At 37.9% G+C, this 19,880-nt stretch overlaps 2 protein-coding genes across 2 annotated transcripts; both read right to left on the bottom strand.

The window, feature by feature from the left end:
- Positions 1-485: 485 nt before the first annotated feature.
- LOC130724999 (uncharacterized) lies at positions 486-1,876 on the bottom strand. Its single transcript, XM_057576260.1, has 4 exons — positions 1,388-1,876; positions 1,060-1,291; positions 910-979; positions 486-744 (listed from the first exon to the last, which is right to left on the bottom strand). Exons 1-4 carry the CDS (start codon positions 1,874-1,876, stop codon positions 486-488), a joined length of 1,050 nt encoding a protein of 349 aa, XP_057432243.1.
- Positions 1,877-2,226: 350 nt separating this feature from the next.
- Positions 2,227-3,104, bottom strand: LOC130724997 (L10-interacting MYB domain-containing protein-like). Its single transcript, XM_057576259.1, has 2 exons — positions 2,781-3,104; positions 2,227-2,694 (listed from the first exon to the last, which is right to left on the bottom strand). Exons 1-2 carry the CDS (start codon positions 3,102-3,104, stop codon positions 2,227-2,229), a joined length of 792 nt encoding a protein of 263 aa, XP_057432242.1.
- Positions 3,105-19,880: the final 16,776 nt, after the last annotated feature.

Below are 19,880 nucleotides of genomic sequence, written 5' to 3'. Positions count from 1 at the left end.
CTAATTTGAAAACTGTTTTTGAAATGAAAAAACAGAGAACTTGTTTGGTAAAATCATTTTGAAAACCTGTTTTGAAAACTAAAAAATTAAGAACTTGTTTGATTGTGTTGTTTTCTTTTATGAGATTTTGAGACTTAAATGGACTTCATATTTGTATTCTTAATAAAAAGAAGACATTGTGACACTGTAGTATGTTTTGAGCTATCTATGCCAACTTTACAAAGAGAAAATGATATGTTTTGCTGCTAATGTGCTAAGTTAGTAGTAGACATTGTGAATTTTTTTTTTTTTTAACGTAGAAAACAATGATGTTAGACTTGATAACAAAGTGAAATGAGTCAAAGTGATAATAATTAAAAAAAATCATACATACGTTAAAATGAGTCAAAGTGATAATATTTAAAACTTGATAACAAAGCACTACATAAATTGTTCAATCCGTAATTACATAGTGCGGTCTAATATCAAAAAAAGTTAAGATTTCTTCAATTATCAATGTCATAATGTGCCCACATCAAATCAGCAATTTGATCCCTTTGCATTGCCATTTCAGTTGCACCTTCATTAGATAGTCTTGCTAAATTGTCATCATGTGAGGTTGTTCCTGCAGTGCTAGAACCTTCATTCATGCTATTAAATTCCGCGGGATCTAGTTCTTCCCACATCCTAAATAGTTCATCATTCAAATTCCACTTGCGTATGTAATTATGAATAGCACAACATGCAGTTACTATAAGTGGTTGCCTACAAGGCTTATATGAAGGCATCAACTTTAGAATAGGAAACCTGTTTTTCAATACTCCAAAACAACGCTCAATTGTCATTCGTAGGGATGAGTGCCTATAGTTGAATAACTCTTCACGGTTCCTAGGTTGTCTACCTTGTCCTCTATATTCTTGTGCATGATACCTTTCGCCCCTAAAAGGTGGAAGAAAGCCTCCAGTACATGGATAGCCTGAATCAACAAGATAGAAATGCCCTGCGTTGCATAAGATATATTAGTTTTAAATGTTTATTCCATCTAAAGAAAAATAATTTAATTTTTAATTTACTACTCACCTCTAGGTGGCCAAGGAAATTCTGCATTAGGATTGGTAAGTGCATCCAAAAATACCTTAGCATCATGTGCACTTCCTTCCCATCCCGAATATACATATGTGAACATCATATTGAAATCACAAACACACATAACATTTTGTGTAATTGTTGTCTTTCTACCTCTACATGACATTTGTTTGTCAGCAGGAACCCATGCACTTATATGTGTACCATCAATTGCACCTATGGAATTCTATAACCAGAAAATCCAATGAGTACCTTTAAAACAAAATAAAATAAATGAATAAAATATGAAGTAGTTAAATATTAAACAATATTGCATACATACCTTGAACCACGGATAGTACTTGTGGTTACTTTTAATGCTATCAGGCAAGTTTGTGGAATCTGGTCTTATAAGCTCTTTCCCCAATCGACATACTGCTCTTAAAACTTCCTTAAAACAACTTGAAACTGTTTGCGTGGAATGCTGAAAGCGATTTGCAACAACTCTGTGCCGAACACCATGACCAAGAATGAATAAGAACATTGCAACTTTTTCATCAACAAACACATCCCTTGAGTCACTTAAGTAGTTTTTCTCCCTCAACTCATTACAGAATCTAACAAAGCATGGCTTCCTCATTCGAAATAAATCAAAGCAAACTGTTCCTGATCCATTCAATATTTCATTAACAAATTCACGACCAGACAATTTAGAATCATTCATCACTGTTTTATTCAAATGATTCTGGTAATAATCATAAACCATATTAATCATTAGCATCTCTGCCATTTCATCATCACTTGAACCTGAAGAATCTCCATCAATATCCATAATGGAAATAACCTGCCATTTAATTTATATAACAAAATCTCAATAAATAAATCATAACAAAACATCCAGCACATTTAATAATCATATATAACTAAAAATCCATCACATTACAACCATAGTAAAAATATCCAACACACTCAATAACATAAAAATAAGAAAATATCCAGCGCATTCAAATTCAACACAAAGACATTAAATAAAGTACTTAAGGAGTATATCTCCTAACAAACACAAGATAAGCAAATTAAAGTTCCACCCCTAAAGTCTATGAAGCCATGCATGTCTCATTTCAGCGGACATAGCAAGAAACATCTCTCTATATTCAGCCTCCTTAAACTTTTCACAAGCTTTCATATAGTATCCACTGAGATGCCTTCAATTCCTTCAAGTGCAGTCACACACTTAGTAATTGAATAATCAGGCGTTACAATGGACGAAGTGGCCTCCATACTATGACCCCTATACCTTTCATCCCTTGCCTTGGATGCATCAGCCCATGCTGTTAGTGCATCTCCCATTTGCATTGTTCTAGTACTTTTCTTAGATTTTCCCTCTTTCTCTTGAATTTGGCGCTTTCCACTACGAGTAACGCGCTCCAATTCTTGAACATCATCATTAGAACTATCATTATCAAGGTTAACATGAACCCCATTGTTGCGGTATTGATTTTCAAGCTCAATTTCTTCATTTGTGTTGGGTGGGTCTTGGGTAGATGAATGGTGAAGAACTCCCGTTGCAGTATTTTTGTTAAATATAATTCCCAGCAAGTTATAATGGTCAAGACCTCTCCTTTGAAACTGAGCAGCTTTATCATGCACCTAAAATAATATAAGTAATAAGTTAATTCACTAAAAATATTAATAAATAAAGTGAACAATAAATCCGATGTTGATTACATACATACCCGAATATAATCTTTCCAAACTTCCTCACTTGCGGTGACAGTGTTGGTTTCAGGATCCCACCCAAATCCAGTGTGATTCACAAGTGCAGAGAATTCGCGATACAAAGCTCGCAACCTATGCATCTTTGCCTTCAGTTGTTCTTTTTTATAAGAACTCTTTGCTTTGAAATTTAACTTAGTGGTCACGGAAGTCCATGTTCTAGTATTAAATACACCATTTGGCATATTTCCATTTGTCACTTCATCAACCATAATATCTATGAATTCCTTAACAACTAATTTAGGCCATAACTTGGAGTCAACATTATCAGCGTTACTTGCCATCTATTACAAATTCCTTCACAAGTGAGTATACAAGAGGAGAAAGAATAGAAGAAAATAGAAAAATACAATATCAGTAACAAGAATAAACCAGTTGCAAGAAGATACAAGGGGAGGGAAAGAAAAATCAAGAACAATCCGTATGGTACCAATCAAAAGAACATAACCAGCAATAAATAAACCCCTCCAATCCAATATATAATACCCAGCATCTATCCAAAGCAATAGGCAAAAATAATGCTAAGTAGCAATAGGCAAAAACCACTCACGCACACTCCTAAATAGCAAGAGGCAAAATTCAGTTGCAGAACAAAAACCACTCACACGCACTCCTAAGTAGCAATAGGCAAAATTCAGCAGCAGTAGAGATAGCACAAAAAAGCAATCACAGAATTTCCAAGCACCACCCATATGAACAAAAATTATACCCCACCAACAGCCTCACAAAACTCACCCAAGAAACCCAACCAAAACCCTAGATTCAAGTATAGAAACTAAACCCTAAACCCATAGAAATTAGAGAAACTGAAGATGATAGAGAAACTAAGAGGAACCAAATCAACATAAATTAAACCAAACTGAGATTTACAAGAGAATGAAAAAAAAACCAACCTGAGATTTGGTGAAGAAGAGACCACGAAGACGAGCGAGACCACTGCTGCAGATAGGTTGGGGAAGGCGTTCCAGAAGCAATGGGAAAAGATGTGTGTGTTGAGAAAAACCTATAAGTATAAGCGTTTTGCACTTTTGGTGATATTTATCAATTTGCCATTACTGAAAACACCTGTTCTCCGTGTGTTTTCTGTTTTAGCGAGAGAAAAGCAAAAGTGAGAAGCAAAACACCTTTTACCTCTTTCTGTTTTTCAGTATTTAAAAAGGAAAATTGAGAACAGTTTTTAGAATTGAAAACTGATTTTTAATTACCCAAGCAAGTTTTTCAGTTTTTTAATTTTTAAAAAGTGAAAACAGTTTTTGAAAAGTGTTATCAAACAGACCCTGAGTTACTCAGTTACAGTTAGTCAGTTATCATATATATATGATGAAGGTGACAACGTTAGAATCTGTGGCTTAAATTGAATAGGTACTGAATATTGGTCAGTAGAGAATTGAATAAAATTGTGAATAGGTACTGAACAACAATACATACAGCAAGCAGGTGAGGTGATAACATTACTAGAAAAAACTAAAAAATTAGAGTGGGAAAAATCCACCTTTAGATATTAGAAGGGGTTTATGTACAGAGACAGAGAAAATTGAATTAAAGAACAAAATTCGGTTTCGTTCATTTTCGGACTGAATCGGAGGCTTCTTCAGTTATTTCTAAGCTCAATGGAACAATGATCAATGGTGCTATGCTCCAGTTATGCTTATTGAAATTCCCTCTGCACTCTGAGAGAGGTAAGGTCAGAAGGAACATCAAGGTATGGAAACCTAAGAAGAAGGTGAAGGGTGACAGGTCTTTTGATGTAAGGGTGCTTTCGACGAAGAGCACTCGTGATAGAATTCGGCGAACAGCTTTGGAGCTCTTAAAGAAATATTCAATCCCCAAGAAGATTTGATCCTTATGACATCTCCTGGAGGCAGAGCAGCAAAAGTAATCCCAGTTGGACCAAAGGAGCTTGCTATTGAGTTCCCTACCAGTGAAGACATGGAGGCTTTTTTGGCAAGAAAGGTGAACATGGATTTTGTGTCCACTGAAGCAGCAGAAAATATATCTGTGCCAAAGTTGCACCATTTGTGGTTACAGATTTCAAATGTCTCTTTGGGAGCATGGGACAAACCTTTCTTTATCTCAATAGCTGGGCTCTTTGGGGAGGTTCACCGTTTAGACAGAGACATGAAAGAGAGGAATCGATATGACCTGACCAAGGTGTTGATTTCTTCTTCCTCTACCTACATTCAGGGGAAGAGGGTCGATGTATTCTTGGACATGAAAATAGTCACGGTGAACGTCGATGCAGAGCTTTGTCCAGATTGGGTGTAGCCGCTTAATCGTTTAGCCGCCTCTGCAACCTTACAAGAACCGGAGTCAGAAGAAGGTACCCTTTCTCCGGAGGTATCCTTAGTCGTGAAATCTTGGGATTCCGAGTCGGAACTGAGAGATTCCGATCCTCTTGGGGCGGCGACAATGAACAGTGACCATCTTAGGGTAACGGAGAGGCCTGGCAATTTGGTGGCATAGTGTTCAAATGGTGGGGTCTTAATTTCGGAATGTCATGAAGCTACTCCTAGTTTACAGTTGAAGGTTGTGGTAGAGGGGTCAGCATTTGTTGACTCTACAAAGGGAATCTGCTCAGTGTGTGTATGTGCCTGGACAGCGACAATTTAGTCAAGGTGGGGCTCAATATTGATGTGTGGTCATTTCACAGAGGTATCAGGCAGAATTGTACTTGGCTGGTGGATATGGAGTTGCTTAGATCAGCGGTTGTAAGGTTATGTAATTTTGGGCCAGCCCATTTTGGTGGTTTTTGGACAACCGAATTTATTATTATGATCAACTCTCTTTTCCCTGGATTGGGCCGGGTAAAACCAATTGGATTAGTGGGCCAAACAAATGCTGTAAAGGGAAAGGGGATGAACTTACCATTGCTTAATGAGAGTCTTTCAACTAGGGGATAACTTTCGTGAGGAGCATAGTCCCCAACGTGTTCATAAAAGAGGACGTGGAAGACCCCGTAAACTCCCAATTTCTTCGTCTCTGTCAGTGCCAAAGGAGATAGTGACACCAGCGAACACCACCATAGTTGAGGTAGGGGAAGCTTGCTTATGGCTAGAAGGGTACCCGACAAGGGCCAAGAAGGCTTGGGCTGTTGGAAAACTTTTGGGTCTTCAATTTGAAGGAACAGATTTACAAGCTGAGGGAGGTTTGATTGATGAACTAAAACTTCTTTGTCCGCCCTCTTGATTTCATAATGCTGGTGGGGTTTTCGATCTCATTGAATGTACAAGGTCTAGGGGGTGATGAGAAACGCAGGTTTGTCAAGGAAACCATCAAGAAGGCCAATCCTGAGGTGGTATTACTGCAAGAGTCCAAATACAGTGCTTCTAGAGAGAAGGAATTTTTTAGTTTTGCGAGTTCTCTTCACATGTCTTTCGAGTTTGTCGCTGCCGTGGGGGCAGCGAGTGGCCTCATCTCTATGTGGAAGGCTTCGACGGTGATGGTTGAAGATGTGGTAGAGGACGAGATATTTATTGGCTTAAGGGAAAAATTTGGAAGGGAAGATTAGCGATGTCTGTTATTGAACGTTTTTTTGCCACAATCTGAGGAAGATAGAGTGGAATGCTTCAACAAGCTGAAGGGGATTATTAAGCATGGCAGAGCCACGACATTAGGAGCAGACCTTAATGCTTACTATAAATTCAGGCGCAAGGTCATGTGTGAATGTGGAAGCTGATTTTTCTCTGCTGAGTTGCAAATTTTTTGATATAGATGGATGCAATCGGATGGGGCCATATGCTTTGTTTTTCGAAATTGTTGTTGTGTAGTTGATTGGTGTCCTGGTTTGAGTTTGCAGATGAGTTTCTCGTGGATATTGAGACAGCAAGGATAGCGAGGCTTTGATTTTTGTTGTTGCAGAGGCTGTTAGTGTAGTTGGTTCTGTTTTTCTTGTTGTCGTGTCCTGTTATGTTCTGCTCTTCTTTTTTTTTTTGCATATGTTTGCGTTTTTAGACTACCTTGCTTTCTTCCTTTCTTTTCTTTGGCTACTGTAATCTAATTTGTAATGTGGGATTCTACATCCTGATTATATTAATATATAAGTTTGGTTTTTCCCAAAAAAAAAGATATTTAAAATGTCGTCAATGCTTTTAGTGACAGAATTTATGACGAAAAATAAATCTTAGCTAAATAAGCATAACAAAACTTGAAGGATTTGTTTGTGGAGTTTTAACGTAGAGGAACTTTCAAAAAAACAAGGTAGAGGAGGGAAAGGGAAGAAGAAGTGGAAGGGAGTAAGTCCTCCTCTTGTTAGAAAGTTTCAAATTCTCCGAGGAACTCCACAAAATAATTATAAAAATCTTTTGGAGGGTCTTTATAAATTACCCAAACTATTCCCCCTTTATTAAAAGATTCTCAAACAATGGGAGATATTCTCATAAGTCTCAATCTTTCCTTTCCTCCAAAACTCTACTTGCAAGCTGGATTTGTTAGGGGTGACTTAGCTTAAGGGTCACCCAAGTTGCTTCCAAATGGGGTGACCCACTATTGGCTTTCTGGACCAAGGTGGCGAGGAAATTATATTTCCTGTATAGCAGATGTTCTACGCGATGCTTAAGAAATTTCTTTGACAATTGATTAACAGTGAACAACATAAGCATAAAATGAACAAAGCACAACACATAACTTGTTAACCCAGTTCGGTGAAACTTCAGGTACGTCTGGATGGTTTTCACCCAAAGAAAGAAAATCCACTATCTCAAGATATAGGAACTATAGACACTCATGAACACCACAACTCATAGTTCCCTTCCTAGTCTACCTAGTGTATTTCTACTTAGTATTTCCCCCTAAGTATGAGAGCCCCTCTCACTTTCTCTCAACCACTGCCACAATGATTGGTAAGAACAACAACAATCAGAGTTTTAACACTCAAGAACACAGAACACAACCTTGCCTTATAGAATCAACGAGCAAGGTTTGTTCACAACGAAAACAATGTCAAACACAAATCACAACCCTAAAACACTTGATCTGTTTCTCACAAAAAACTTTAGTAGTCTTCACGTTTTAGGTCTTCATATATATGCTTCAGCAGCCACGCTAGGGTTTCCAGAGGCTGAAGCAAGTAGTCCAACAGCAGCAAACCAAAACGCAATCTTCCAGGATGATGATTGCATTACAATTCAATCAATCATGCATTAACACAATGGAGACAAATCCTCAATCAGAGATTGTCTCAACAAATAAACCAGCCCACAATAAATAACCAAGATACAACTACTTAAATCGTAAGTAACAACAAACAAATCTTCACCAGATTTTCAGGGCACACATAAGCACTCCATGTAATAGACTAATTTCATGTGCTACCCAAAGGTATATGTCACAACATCTGCTTCGACATCAGGTTATTTTTGACAAAATGCAAGACAACCAAAAGTAACAACAATAGCAAGCGTATAGAAAAGACACGCGATTTCTTTGTGCTTTATACTGGGTGTCTTATAAACTTATAGATTGGTCAAGGGTGACTAACTTAAGGTTTGTCTAGGTTGCTTCCAAATGGGGGTGACCCATCGTTGTAGTTGTCTCAATTGGGCTCTGGCAAGCGAAGCATCCACTGGGAAGTTTGGGGAAATCAGTTACAACTAAGGCTTTGGGGCTTCCATGAGAAGGATGAGAAGCCAGAAGACTTGGAGACGCTTTATCCTCGTAGGGTTTCACTTGTAAACGGTTTGGTCTCAATATTGAAGCCTAAACCCAAAATATGGCCATCGTTCTCCCTCTTTAAAACACAATTTTTATTAGCCACGTGTGAGAGGTGGCAATATGGATTTGGGTTAGGTTAGTATCCTTATAAAAAAGGAAAAAATTTCTTGTAAAAAAGATGTTCACTTTAATACCCACAAAAGTGGCTTGGTTTTAGAACCCTAATTCCAAAATTTTTCTGACTTGGTCCCTACCATCATTACATAAAAACACCTTTAGAGAGAAGAAAAAAATAGTTTGGGAAACGTGGGTAGTGGCAATTGGTTTATTAACTGTTGTAGGTTCGTCGTGTTTGCCTCTATAAATAGAGAAAATGTCATTTGTACATACACAATTCAAAGAATCAATTAAAACTACAAATATCCCGCATTTGGAAATTTAAAAGAATAAAATGATGGTATGAATATAAAAATGTGTTTGTTAAATATCTTCTCGTTTTGTTTTCTTGGTACTTAACTACTCCTACCATTTCATAAAGATTGTTGTTTTAAGCACTCTTCAAATATTTCAACATGTTTGTTGTTTTAGAAAGATAATGTATTTTTTTCCAAAACTTTTCCACCTATACCCTCATTTAATAAACTTTCTCTTACCTATCACATTTTATATAAATCAATCACAATTCTTCTCTATTAACTAAATTCTTCTCAATACGAGATGGAATTTATGGTTAAACCTGAAAACTGTCTCTGAACTTTAAGAGAGATTTGATTTCCATCCCTCGTCGGAAAATCTTCCTAGAGATGCCCTCAAACTACCTTTTTTATATGGAAACCGTCCTTGCCGCCGATTTACCTCCGGCCGCCGTGCCAAATTGGCAGTCTTGTACCTATGTGGACATGTCACGTAATTTCATTAAATGACGTGTTATTTTTTAAAAAATAATATAAAAACTAAAATTTTTAATTTGTAATTAAGCCCCAAAATTTAAACTAATTAACCTAAACTAATAATCAACTAATTAACCCTAAAATCTGAGCTTTCCTCATTCCTTCAGATAAAATCCCCAACTAATTAACCCTAAAAAATGATTCAGTAAGGGTTAATTAGTTGATTACTACTTTAGGTTAATTAACTAAAAACTGAATATTAGAGAGCAAGCTTGAAGAAGATGAAGTTGGGATTTGGTTCTGAAGAAGAAAACCCTGTCTTCAACAATTCCCAAACCCATAAAAACTAAAAAAACCCTAACTCCATCTATCTCTCTGATGCTTCCTACTCTCTCTGCACGCACTCTTCCTCTGTTTTTCCTCTGCTTTTTGGATGGTGGGTGCGAGTTTGCTTCCCAATTTTATGCCTGTGATGTGAGCCTAATATTCAGATCTTAAGCCCAATTCTGAAGTCAGCTCTTATAAACGGTGACCCCTAATGTGGACCACTTTTAAAGTGGTCTAAGTTTAGACCACTTTTTTTAACTTGCTATAACAGGTCAACACATCTTTTTTTAAAGAAATTTAATATATGATAAACTTTTAATGATATTTTTTCTTAAAAAAAAATAATGTGTTGACTTACTATACCCAGTCAAAGTAAGTGGTGTAAAATTACACCACATAAAAATGGTACATATTAGGTTCTCCCCTTATAAACCCTTGCTTTCCTTTTAATCACTGTCATAGCCTTTGCTATTTCATTTAGCAGGGGCGGACCTATGTGTAATTCAGAGGTTAATATATTGCACTTAATTTCCTATTTAATTTTTTTTCAATCCCCTGTAAATTTTAAATTATATTAATAGACTAAGTTTTGCACATATTTGCACCAAAGACCCACCTAATTGCACAATTATGACTTGTATAATTTTTCATGTATAAACATATTAAAGTTATTTTTAATTATATTTTTACCGATGTGTTCATTTGAAAAATTTGAACCCCTAACCCCAACCCCGGGTCCTGAATCTGCCACTGTCCTTTAGATCGTTGCTTTCCTTTTAATCGTTGCTTTCACATCTCGCTCACTCGCAGTGTGCGCCACCGCCTTGGTAACATTATGTTCTGATTTCGATCTTTGATTGTGAAAGCTGGAACAGGAAGATACATGCAACAAGAGGGAGAAGAAGTAGTAATCACAATGTTCTTACTGTTTATTCTTGGTTCCAAATCCTTCTTTTTATCCTTGTTCTTCCCTTTTCTTTTCTTTTTCGTTTCCGTTGTTTGTTTTACTGGTACCTAGGAAGTTTTCCTAGCCTTTCTAATATATATATTTCCAACCATTGCAGTTTGAATAATAGTTGAGAACAATGCAAATTGACGTTAATTTCAATGCAAATTGACTTAATTATTTTATTTTATTGTTTATTCTAGATCTTGAACATTTAGGGGTTGGTGAGTGTTGAAGATGATGATGATTGTAAGACCTGGATTTTCAGAACCAGTTAAGTTCCGACTCACGCGTGGAATCAGTGTAAGCGTGACAGGAGTTTGATATTTGAGAAAGATTAATGAAGAAGAAAGTTCAGGAATTTCTTGAGGAATGTTGAGTAGTTGCTTTCGAAGTTAGTACGAGTCGTCTGCACATCTGCTTTATGGCGAGCGTGTCCAGAATCGGCTATTTCGCTTTTAGAGCAACGTATTAAGTGAGATTTCGAATCCTTGGAAAATTTAAAGATTCTCTTTATTTTTCCTTCGACCAGCGTTTCATTTCGGAACTCTGGACTGTACGCACGATAGGTTTCACTTTTCGGATGTCCGACGACGCTTATTTCTTTGCTCCGAAACCCTAGATTCAAGCGATGGATGAAGACTTTTTCTATTCGGGACTTCTAACGAAGATTCCGTCCGCGTTGCCAGATTTGTTTCGACATTTCAAATCTTTCTTCAGTAGGAAGTTTTGTCGTTTGAGCATCACAGCAAAAAGTAGTTTTTCGGGACAGATTAACTTACACCGCTTTTGGAATTTTAGATATCGTTTTTCCCAAATCATAGATACTTGTTTTGAGTTCTGGAATTCTGACGCCAGAATCTCTCTTAGAATTTATCGGTGAACGTGCTGCAAAAATCGGAATCGCGAAATTTTCATTTTCCCGCGATTTCACCCGCCTATAAATAGCTCGAAAAAGCAAAAGATCTCATTTTTCTTTCCATCTTGGAGCCGCGAGTTTAGGGGGGAGAGGAGGAGAAGATTTTTCGCGAAAACTTGACCAATCTTCGTGCAGTTCGTCCCTACTTCTAGGTATTGAGGTAACTAGCATGATTCCTACTTCTGTTTACTGTTTCTGTCGCGTTTCTTAAGTCGTTTCTGTGCTCACAGTTTTGAGCTTTTTCTAAAATTGTCTGATTTCCCTGATTTTTTGCTTGGGTTATGTTCCTTACGTTCCCATGAGTCTAAAACCTCTGTCAGTAATCGCTGATTGTGATCCAGTTGTCCAGGATCTTAAAAACTGTTTCAAAATCCTTTTTGTATCACATTTCGAAACTTTATTGTCGAAAGCTGTAATCTGACTTCGTGCCGTTAGGATTTGTTGTCACGGATATCATGAGGATCGTTGCTGTCAAATTTGTTTTCAGAACTGATAACTTTGAAGTTTTGAGCCTTTATTTTGGACCAAAATGCCCCTGGATAGCCGTATTTCGACCCGATTGTCCGAAAATTGTTCTGACAGTTTCTTTGCCTTAGTTTTACCCTAAAACTACCTTGTAAACAGATTTGATCGAAGAAAAAGAGCCGAAGCTCTTTTTCCTTAAGGGTCGTGGGCTATTCCTTTAGGGGGGGAGTTTTTCGTTTTCGAAAACTTGTCTTTTCGTACCCGATGGTCGTATTCTGAAGCTTTAATGCTTTGTCTATCGTTAATGTGTTGTATTGCGATCGAACTAATCGATTTTGTTTGGATTCTGCTTTGTTTTCTCCGAGGTTCAGTTGAAGGAACTTTAGGAACTTCAAAGCAATTGAGTGGAGGAGCCTTTGCTTGCGAGACTGGAGCAGCTCGAGGTTAGGGCAACTTACTATATTAGCTATGAATGCATGATAGACGTCGATAAATTCGACTTATGCTTTATCTGATATTGATTATGATGATGAGTTGTTGTTATGTTGTTTTTCCATAACTTGTGATATTGTGTTATTGTTGGATTTGTGCGTTTTGACGCGACTTCGGAGTTGAGATTCATTGATCTGGTGATCTTTGATATTTCGGGTTGGATGAACAACCCTAGGCAAGTCCAAACGAGGGGTTTGAGACTTAGCCATTTGTTGGTATTCGTTGGTTTACTAGACTTTCCCCGGGAAACTTCTTTTGGAGGGTTTTTGGAAAACTTAGAATGATTAGAATTTCGAAAACTAGAGACTTTGGGAGACTTAGACTTTGAGAAGTAAACTCATAACTTGACTAACAAAATTCGAAACGTTTTTACCAAACGAATAATCATAGGAGAACTAAAGGAGGAAATAATTGCGAAAGACGGGGAAAAGTCGACCTTGTTGTGGGTTTGGAGAGTATTGGAATTGGGAAAGCCACTAAGGTGAGCTATGGTGATGATTGAAAGTCACCGAGTACTTTAGTACTCCTGGTAGTGTTGTTCGAGTCGTGTTGTATTGACCGGCACAGACTCTGGGTTTTGGTTTGTGGGTTTTGTTGTGGGAGTTGTGTTGTATTGACCGACACTAACTCCGAGTTGTGTTGTATTGACCGACACTAACTCTTGGGTTGTTTTGAGTTTGGGTGTGAGCTAAACACTTATGTGGTGAGGACGAGTCGTGGTTTTGATAATCATATTGCACACGTGCATATACGCGATGAAGTGCCAAGTGGAGTACTTCGGTATAGCAGGAAGCAACGATCAGCCGTGTAGAGTTGAATCGGTCCTGACTATATCTGGCACAACAGGAGGTAACGATCATCCATGTAGAGTTGTATCGTGCCTGTTGATGTCCGGCATAGCAAGCAGAAATGGTCAAACCATGTAGAGTTTGTACCGTCTTGACTATAGCCAAAGGTGATACGCGACGCCCGAGCAGAAATGGTTAAACACGAGGCCAGTGTTACGACCGTCTCGAGGTGCCCAGCCTATAAGTGGCAATACCGTTGGTTTGTCCCGTCGCCAAGCAGAGTGACGTCGTTGATTTGTTCCGTCGCCAAGCAGAGTGACGTTGTTGATTTGTTCCGTCGCCAAGCAGAGTGACGTTGTTGATTTGTCCCGTCGCCAAGCAGAGTGACGTTATTCGGGTTTGTGTCAGCATATTTTGCACCGGCACACAATACATCTTATTATGATTGACGTTGCATGACATATCATGCACTCTAACTATAGTTGTTGAGATATGATAATTTGATGTTGATAAACATCGTTAGGTATTGATGATTGAACTGTGTAAGAGATTCGAGAACATGCTATGTATATACCTTAGGGTAGGCAATACATAACTTATATGTATATATGTACAACATATGTATATACCCCCTTTATCGCATGTTGATTGTATATCTATTGTATTCTGTAAGTTGACCCTAGAGCCTTGGCTTTGTTTGTATGTTTGTGCTTGGGCGGTCGGCCTGCTGCCAGGCGTCCGTCAGCCGGTTCGTGATGATTCGTTGTGCGGGAAAGACCCGGAGCGAAAAGACTATTACTAAAACTTTCGACGAGGACCCGGACTTCATGCCTGATCGAGGGAGGGTCGATGATAGTAGTGTGGGTTATGGGTGGTTAGAGTCTTTTGAGTTGGTTGTTACTGTAATAGCTCTGATTCGTTTGCTTTTGGGACAGGGTAGGTTCCCGACGCATGGCTTTTGTGTGGTTCTCTTACTGAGGGATCACAGTGAGTCAGTCGGACCATAGGGGTCTTTGTTTAGGCCATTTTGAGGCCGACTTTCTCCTAGTGGGTTGTACTTGTAAACTTTCTTACTCACACTTCGGGGTCTGTATATATTTGCCGACGGGCACACTACTTTGGAGTCACTGCGAGTGCGCGTGACGTGGGAGTGCAGCTGAGGCTGTACATGTTTATATTTGATGTATATTGGTTAGTTTAGTGGTTGGGATATGTATTTACTTTCTATTGCTTTATTTAAAAGGAATCAAACGAAAAAAAATTACCTGTTTTCCGCGTAGAGTTTATTTTTGGTTACTAAAGTGACACTTGGAAATCGGGGTGTTACAATGATGTTGAAGATGAACACTTAATGAAATTAATTCTTAATTGTAATTTTATATATATGTCAATTGTAATTTCTTAATTAATTCCATTAGTTATTATTAATAGTTCGGTGTTTTATCTGAGGAACGAGGAAAGCTTAGATTTTAGGGTTAATTAGTTTAAATTTTGGGGGCTTAATTACAAATTAAAAATTTTAGTTTTAATTTTTTTTTAAATAACACGTCATTTAATGAAATTACGTGGCATGTCAACATAGACATAAAACTGTCAATTGGGCAAGGCGGTCGGAGGTAAATCGGCGGCAAGGACGGTTTCCATACTAAAAAGGTAGTCTGAGGGTGTTTTTAGGAAGATTTTCCGGCGAGGGACGAAAATCAAATCTCGCTTAAAATTTAGAGACGGTTTTCAGATTTAACCATAGAATTTAATAGTTACACATAATACTAACAAAGCTAAATAAATGTATTTTAATAACATTATATTAATAATTATTATCTTACTTTTGTAACACAATCTTATCTTAAATGACAATCTCTTTTGTAACACATAATACTAACAAAGCTAATGTTGTAACAAGAAAATGTCAAATGTTTTATTAATGAATTTTGCTAACTTGAGTACGACACACTCATTGATTGTGAACCTTTCATGCATTATATGCCTTTATAGCAACATTTTCCTATATGCTACGTAATACGTATATAGACTTGAAACTTCGTTAGTTGCAGCACTCATAATTAAGGTTAGTAATTATGACTTCATATTTTAATTTCATATTATCATATTTTAAAGGGTCAAGGATCATATTAGTCCCTGTGTTTGTAAACACGTTTGATTTTGGTCCCTCAGTTAAAAAACTGCCACTAACTGTATTATAAACCGCCACTAACTATAAAAAAAAACTGCCACTAATCGTCATTTTTGGCTAAGGGACCAAAATCAAACACTTTTTACAAACACAGGACTAATATGACTCTTAACCCTATTTTAAATACATTATTACGAAATTATTTTTCAGGTCAGAATCTATAAAGGACCCATATTTAAATTACGTGTTGGACTTAGATTATTTTTCCTAGTGTCAGACTCGTTAAGAGAAGTGTCAGACTCAGATTTTAATAAAGTCAAATCCAACGTGCCCAATGTATTCCCATCCTTTCATAAGTTTTTGTGATAAGATAAGCATTTAGCGAGCTTAAATAATGACTTTAGGAAGGATAGTGATAATTTTTGGGCTGAAAATCTTGGATGTGGCCTATGTCCATAGCTTATCCGTGCATTTAATTATAGAATCAGTCAAACAAGCGCTTAATGAATGATTTTGACACTAGCGCTGACTTAATTAGACATATCCAAATCTTGTTCGAAAATGATTCACAAGACTTTTTTGTAACAATCGCGGTCCAAATCCAAGACCATCCAATCATAATTCATAAGTAATGAAATTAAAAATAATACTTCCTCCATTTTAAAATATAGGTTATTTTATGTCGTGCACATTGTTTAAAAACTCATTAATTAATAAATATTTTTATTGAAATACCTCTATTTAAAGTTGTATTATATTAAGGAGAGAGAAATATTATTATTGGTTAAGTGGATAGTGAGAGTTGTGATAGGTGAAAATTAGAGGTGGTAATTAAAATATATAATATTAAATGAGGGTATATGAAGAAAAAAGAAAAAAAATGCATTGGTTTGCAAAACAACTTATATTTTAGAATATAGTACAAATTCTAAAACAACTTACATTTTGAAACGGATGGAGTATATATTTCCTCAGTTCTTATATAACTATCTTGTTTTTATTTATTTGTCACTTTAACAATTTCAAAAAAACATTAATCATGTTTTACCAATTATACTCTTTATTTAATGATAGTAGAAAACGGTGGAAAGAGAACAACCTCATCACAATGGCAATTTTATCCTCATTATTATATCTCTCATCTCTCATAAAACAGTAAATAATTCCATAATATTGTAGAAATTAAAAACAATGATGGACATGAATATTAAACATAATTATGTTACGTCAAAATAATTAAATTTTTCAATAAGTTCTATATTAATTTTAAAAATTAAATTTTAATTAAAAGAGTCATTTTAAAAGCATACGTCTTTCTTTCCTCTCACTTTTTCTTCCACTTTTTATAAAATCAAACAACCTAAAACTCATCTTACTTTTCCTTCTCTTTCTTTCCTTTTTCTTTCTTTTCTTTTCCTTTCTTTCCCTCCCAATACCAAACAAACCATAAGGTTATATGTAGTTAATTGATCATAAATAATAGAAACCATTTTTGGTTAATTCCGCATTTAGTTTTCGTGATTTAGAGCTATTAGTACTGAAAACAAGTCAAAGAGTACACGGTACTAGGGATGAAACTAATAATTCAAATTCAAACTAAAACAATTTAACTTTTTTTAACATTTAAGAGAATTTTCTTTGAACTGAATCAAAGGATGACACATCATGACAAAAGTGGATTAACAGGATATTCCTTTATTCTACACTTCCACATCATTTTATGTAATTATCTAACATTAAGAAAAGTAGTTACAAATAATAAATTTGTAAAAGAATTTATTCACTCTCTCAGATTACCCTTATTTAATTTCTTATAAATTTCCCTCTTCAAGTTATTATTTCCAAATCTCATTGTCTCTTTCATATTAAATATGAGTATAGTTTTGAAAAAAAATAATTAATACTCCATTAATATTGTAAATGAACTTATATTTAGTAATAAGAAAAACACTCAAAAATGGTCTTATAATAAAGAACGGATGGAGTAAAATATTTCGTTGCTCGAAAATCAGTGACAACGCTATTACATTGTTTTTTAATATGAACGTAAACACAAAAGAAAAAATTAGAAGCCAAACATAAGCAATTCTAAACAGTAGAAGATAAATAGGAAAGACTATTGGACTGGGCGAGACGCTAGGGTCCCTCGCCCAAGAAACCCAGCTTTAGGCGCAGGATGCATCAGGACTTTGGGTCTCTCTCCCCAAGGCCCAACTGGCCCATTTGGATAGGTTAAAGGCGCGAAAGCCCAACTCTAGCCCTATAAATAGGAGGGGAATACCAATTCTAAGGGACTCTTAGCTCATTTGAGAAATAATAGCATTGAAATTTAGTTATATTTTCTCTCTCTAAGCATTTACATCACCTTCCTCACACTTTGGGTACTACCTTCCCTCTCTATGTTCTAGCACGGAACATTTGGCGCCGTCTGTGGGGATCGGTAGATTTCTATTCCCGGACTACGTGGATCACGATTCAGTGGAGTGAAGCTTGTTCTTCTAAAAAATTGTTCTCGAGTTTTTGGTAGATTGAGATCCAGAAGAGGATTCCTTGATTTTCCGTACAGTTTCTTCCGTTTCCGAGTTTTTCCGAAGAAATTCTCCAATTCCAATGGAAACACGTCGCAGACGACATGATGAAGATCCTGGACATCGGCATGTTTTGCCGCCGCGTGAGGAGACGGATCATGTGACTCATCCTGCTCCGCCTCCACCTCCTCCTTCTCCGACGCCTCCGTTGCCCTCACCGCCGTCCTCGCCAGAGCGGCAAAGGTCACCCACAGCGTCAGGAGGAGAGACTCAGGCACCTTAGGCACCGATCTCCAGCCAAGATTGGAGACGTATTATTAGTAGTATTGACGATATACGACAACGAAACGAGTATCTTCAAGAGCAGCTAGAGTATTATCGTTTTGAGCAGCAAGATGAGGGAGAGCGCAAAGCAGAGGCTGTGGCTGAGTTCGAACCGTTTTTAGTTGCGGTAAGGGAAGTTGCCGTTCCAGAAAATATGAAGAATATAGTGCTAGAGACCTACAGTGGAAAAGCTGATCCTAAGGAGCACCTGCTGTATTTTAACACAAAGATGGTGATCAACGCCGCTTCTGATGCGGTCAAGTGTAGGATGTTTCCAGCCACATTCAGAGGCACAGCAATGGCGTGGTTCCCGACTCTACCACGAGGATCCATCACGAACTTTTGTGACTTCTCATCCAAATTCCTTGTCCAGTTCTCGGCGAGCAAAACTAAGCAGGTGACGATTGAAGATTTGTACAAAGTGCGTCAATCCGAGGGCGAGACTTTGAAACAGTACGTGAAGTGGTTCAGCGCTGCATCAGTAAAGATAGAGGAATCCGAGTCAAATGCCTGTGCTCGCGCCTTTAAAAAACGGATTGCAGCCAGGGAAGCTAAATAGTAAATTGAGCCGAACGCCAGCCAAGTCAATGGCGGAGGTGCGAGCCCGGGCGAACACATACATACTTGACGAAGATGATGACGCTTTTAAGCGGAGACGCGCGAAGTAGAGAAGGATGGCAACCAGAGGGATGTGTCACCAGAAGATAAGTCGAGCAAGGAGAAAGTAGAGGGAAACAGAAGACGGGACAGGAAGGTTCGAACAGGGGAAAGGGCACCGAGGGAATCTTTGTATCCCAAAAAGGAAAATTTTGAGCGGCACCGACCCTGGCATCAGGCTGACCCCCGTTGCCGAGAGGAGGCGAGGAAAAGCTTGAACGCCCACCTGACAGAGCTGCTGCGTGAAGTTAAGGCGACGCACGCAGTTGAAGAGGGCGAAAGAGGGGCTGACCCGCCACGGACAACGACAGACAAGACTAAGTGGTGTGAATATCACCACTCAGCAGGACATGACACGGGGGATTGCTTTACTCTGAAGAATGAGATCGAGAGACTCATCCGAGCGGGGTGGTCGCAGCTGAATGAACGCGGCGATCGCTGGAACGGAGAACGACAGCAGGGGAACAGGTACAGGGGGTCTCGCCAGCAAGACGAACGCCGGCGGGAAGATCGTCGCCACACGCCGAATACTGACAAAAAGGAGACGTTGGCCGCACGGAAGAAAGGAGCAGAGGAAACCTTTAATAAGGATCTTGAACCACCGGTTGGCACGATAAATACAATTGCAGGTGGTTTCGGCGGGGTGGTGTAACAGCCTCAGCAAGGAGAAACGCTAGGACGGTGACGTCAATGCAACAATACGAGACTCCTTTTGGGTTCCAGCATCCCGACATAGTAATTTTTAACTGCAGACTTTGAGGGGGTTAAAACGCACAAGGATGACCCTATAGTCGTCATGATCAGGATCAACAGTTTCAATGTCCACCGAGTCCTTCTGGACCAAGGCAGCTCTGCTGATATCATATATGGAGATGCATTCGATCAGCTGGGATTAACGGATAAAGATTTAATGCCTTATACAGGAACTCTGGTGGGGTTTT

This window comes from Lotus japonicus, chromosome 6 (genome assembly GCF_012489685.1).
Source record: "Lotus japonicus ecotype B-129 chromosome 6, LjGifu_v1.2".
NCBI lineage: Eukaryota > Viridiplantae > Streptophyta > Magnoliopsida > Fabales > Fabaceae > Lotus > Lotus japonicus.
This window is presented reverse-complemented; position numbering and strand designations above follow the sequence as displayed.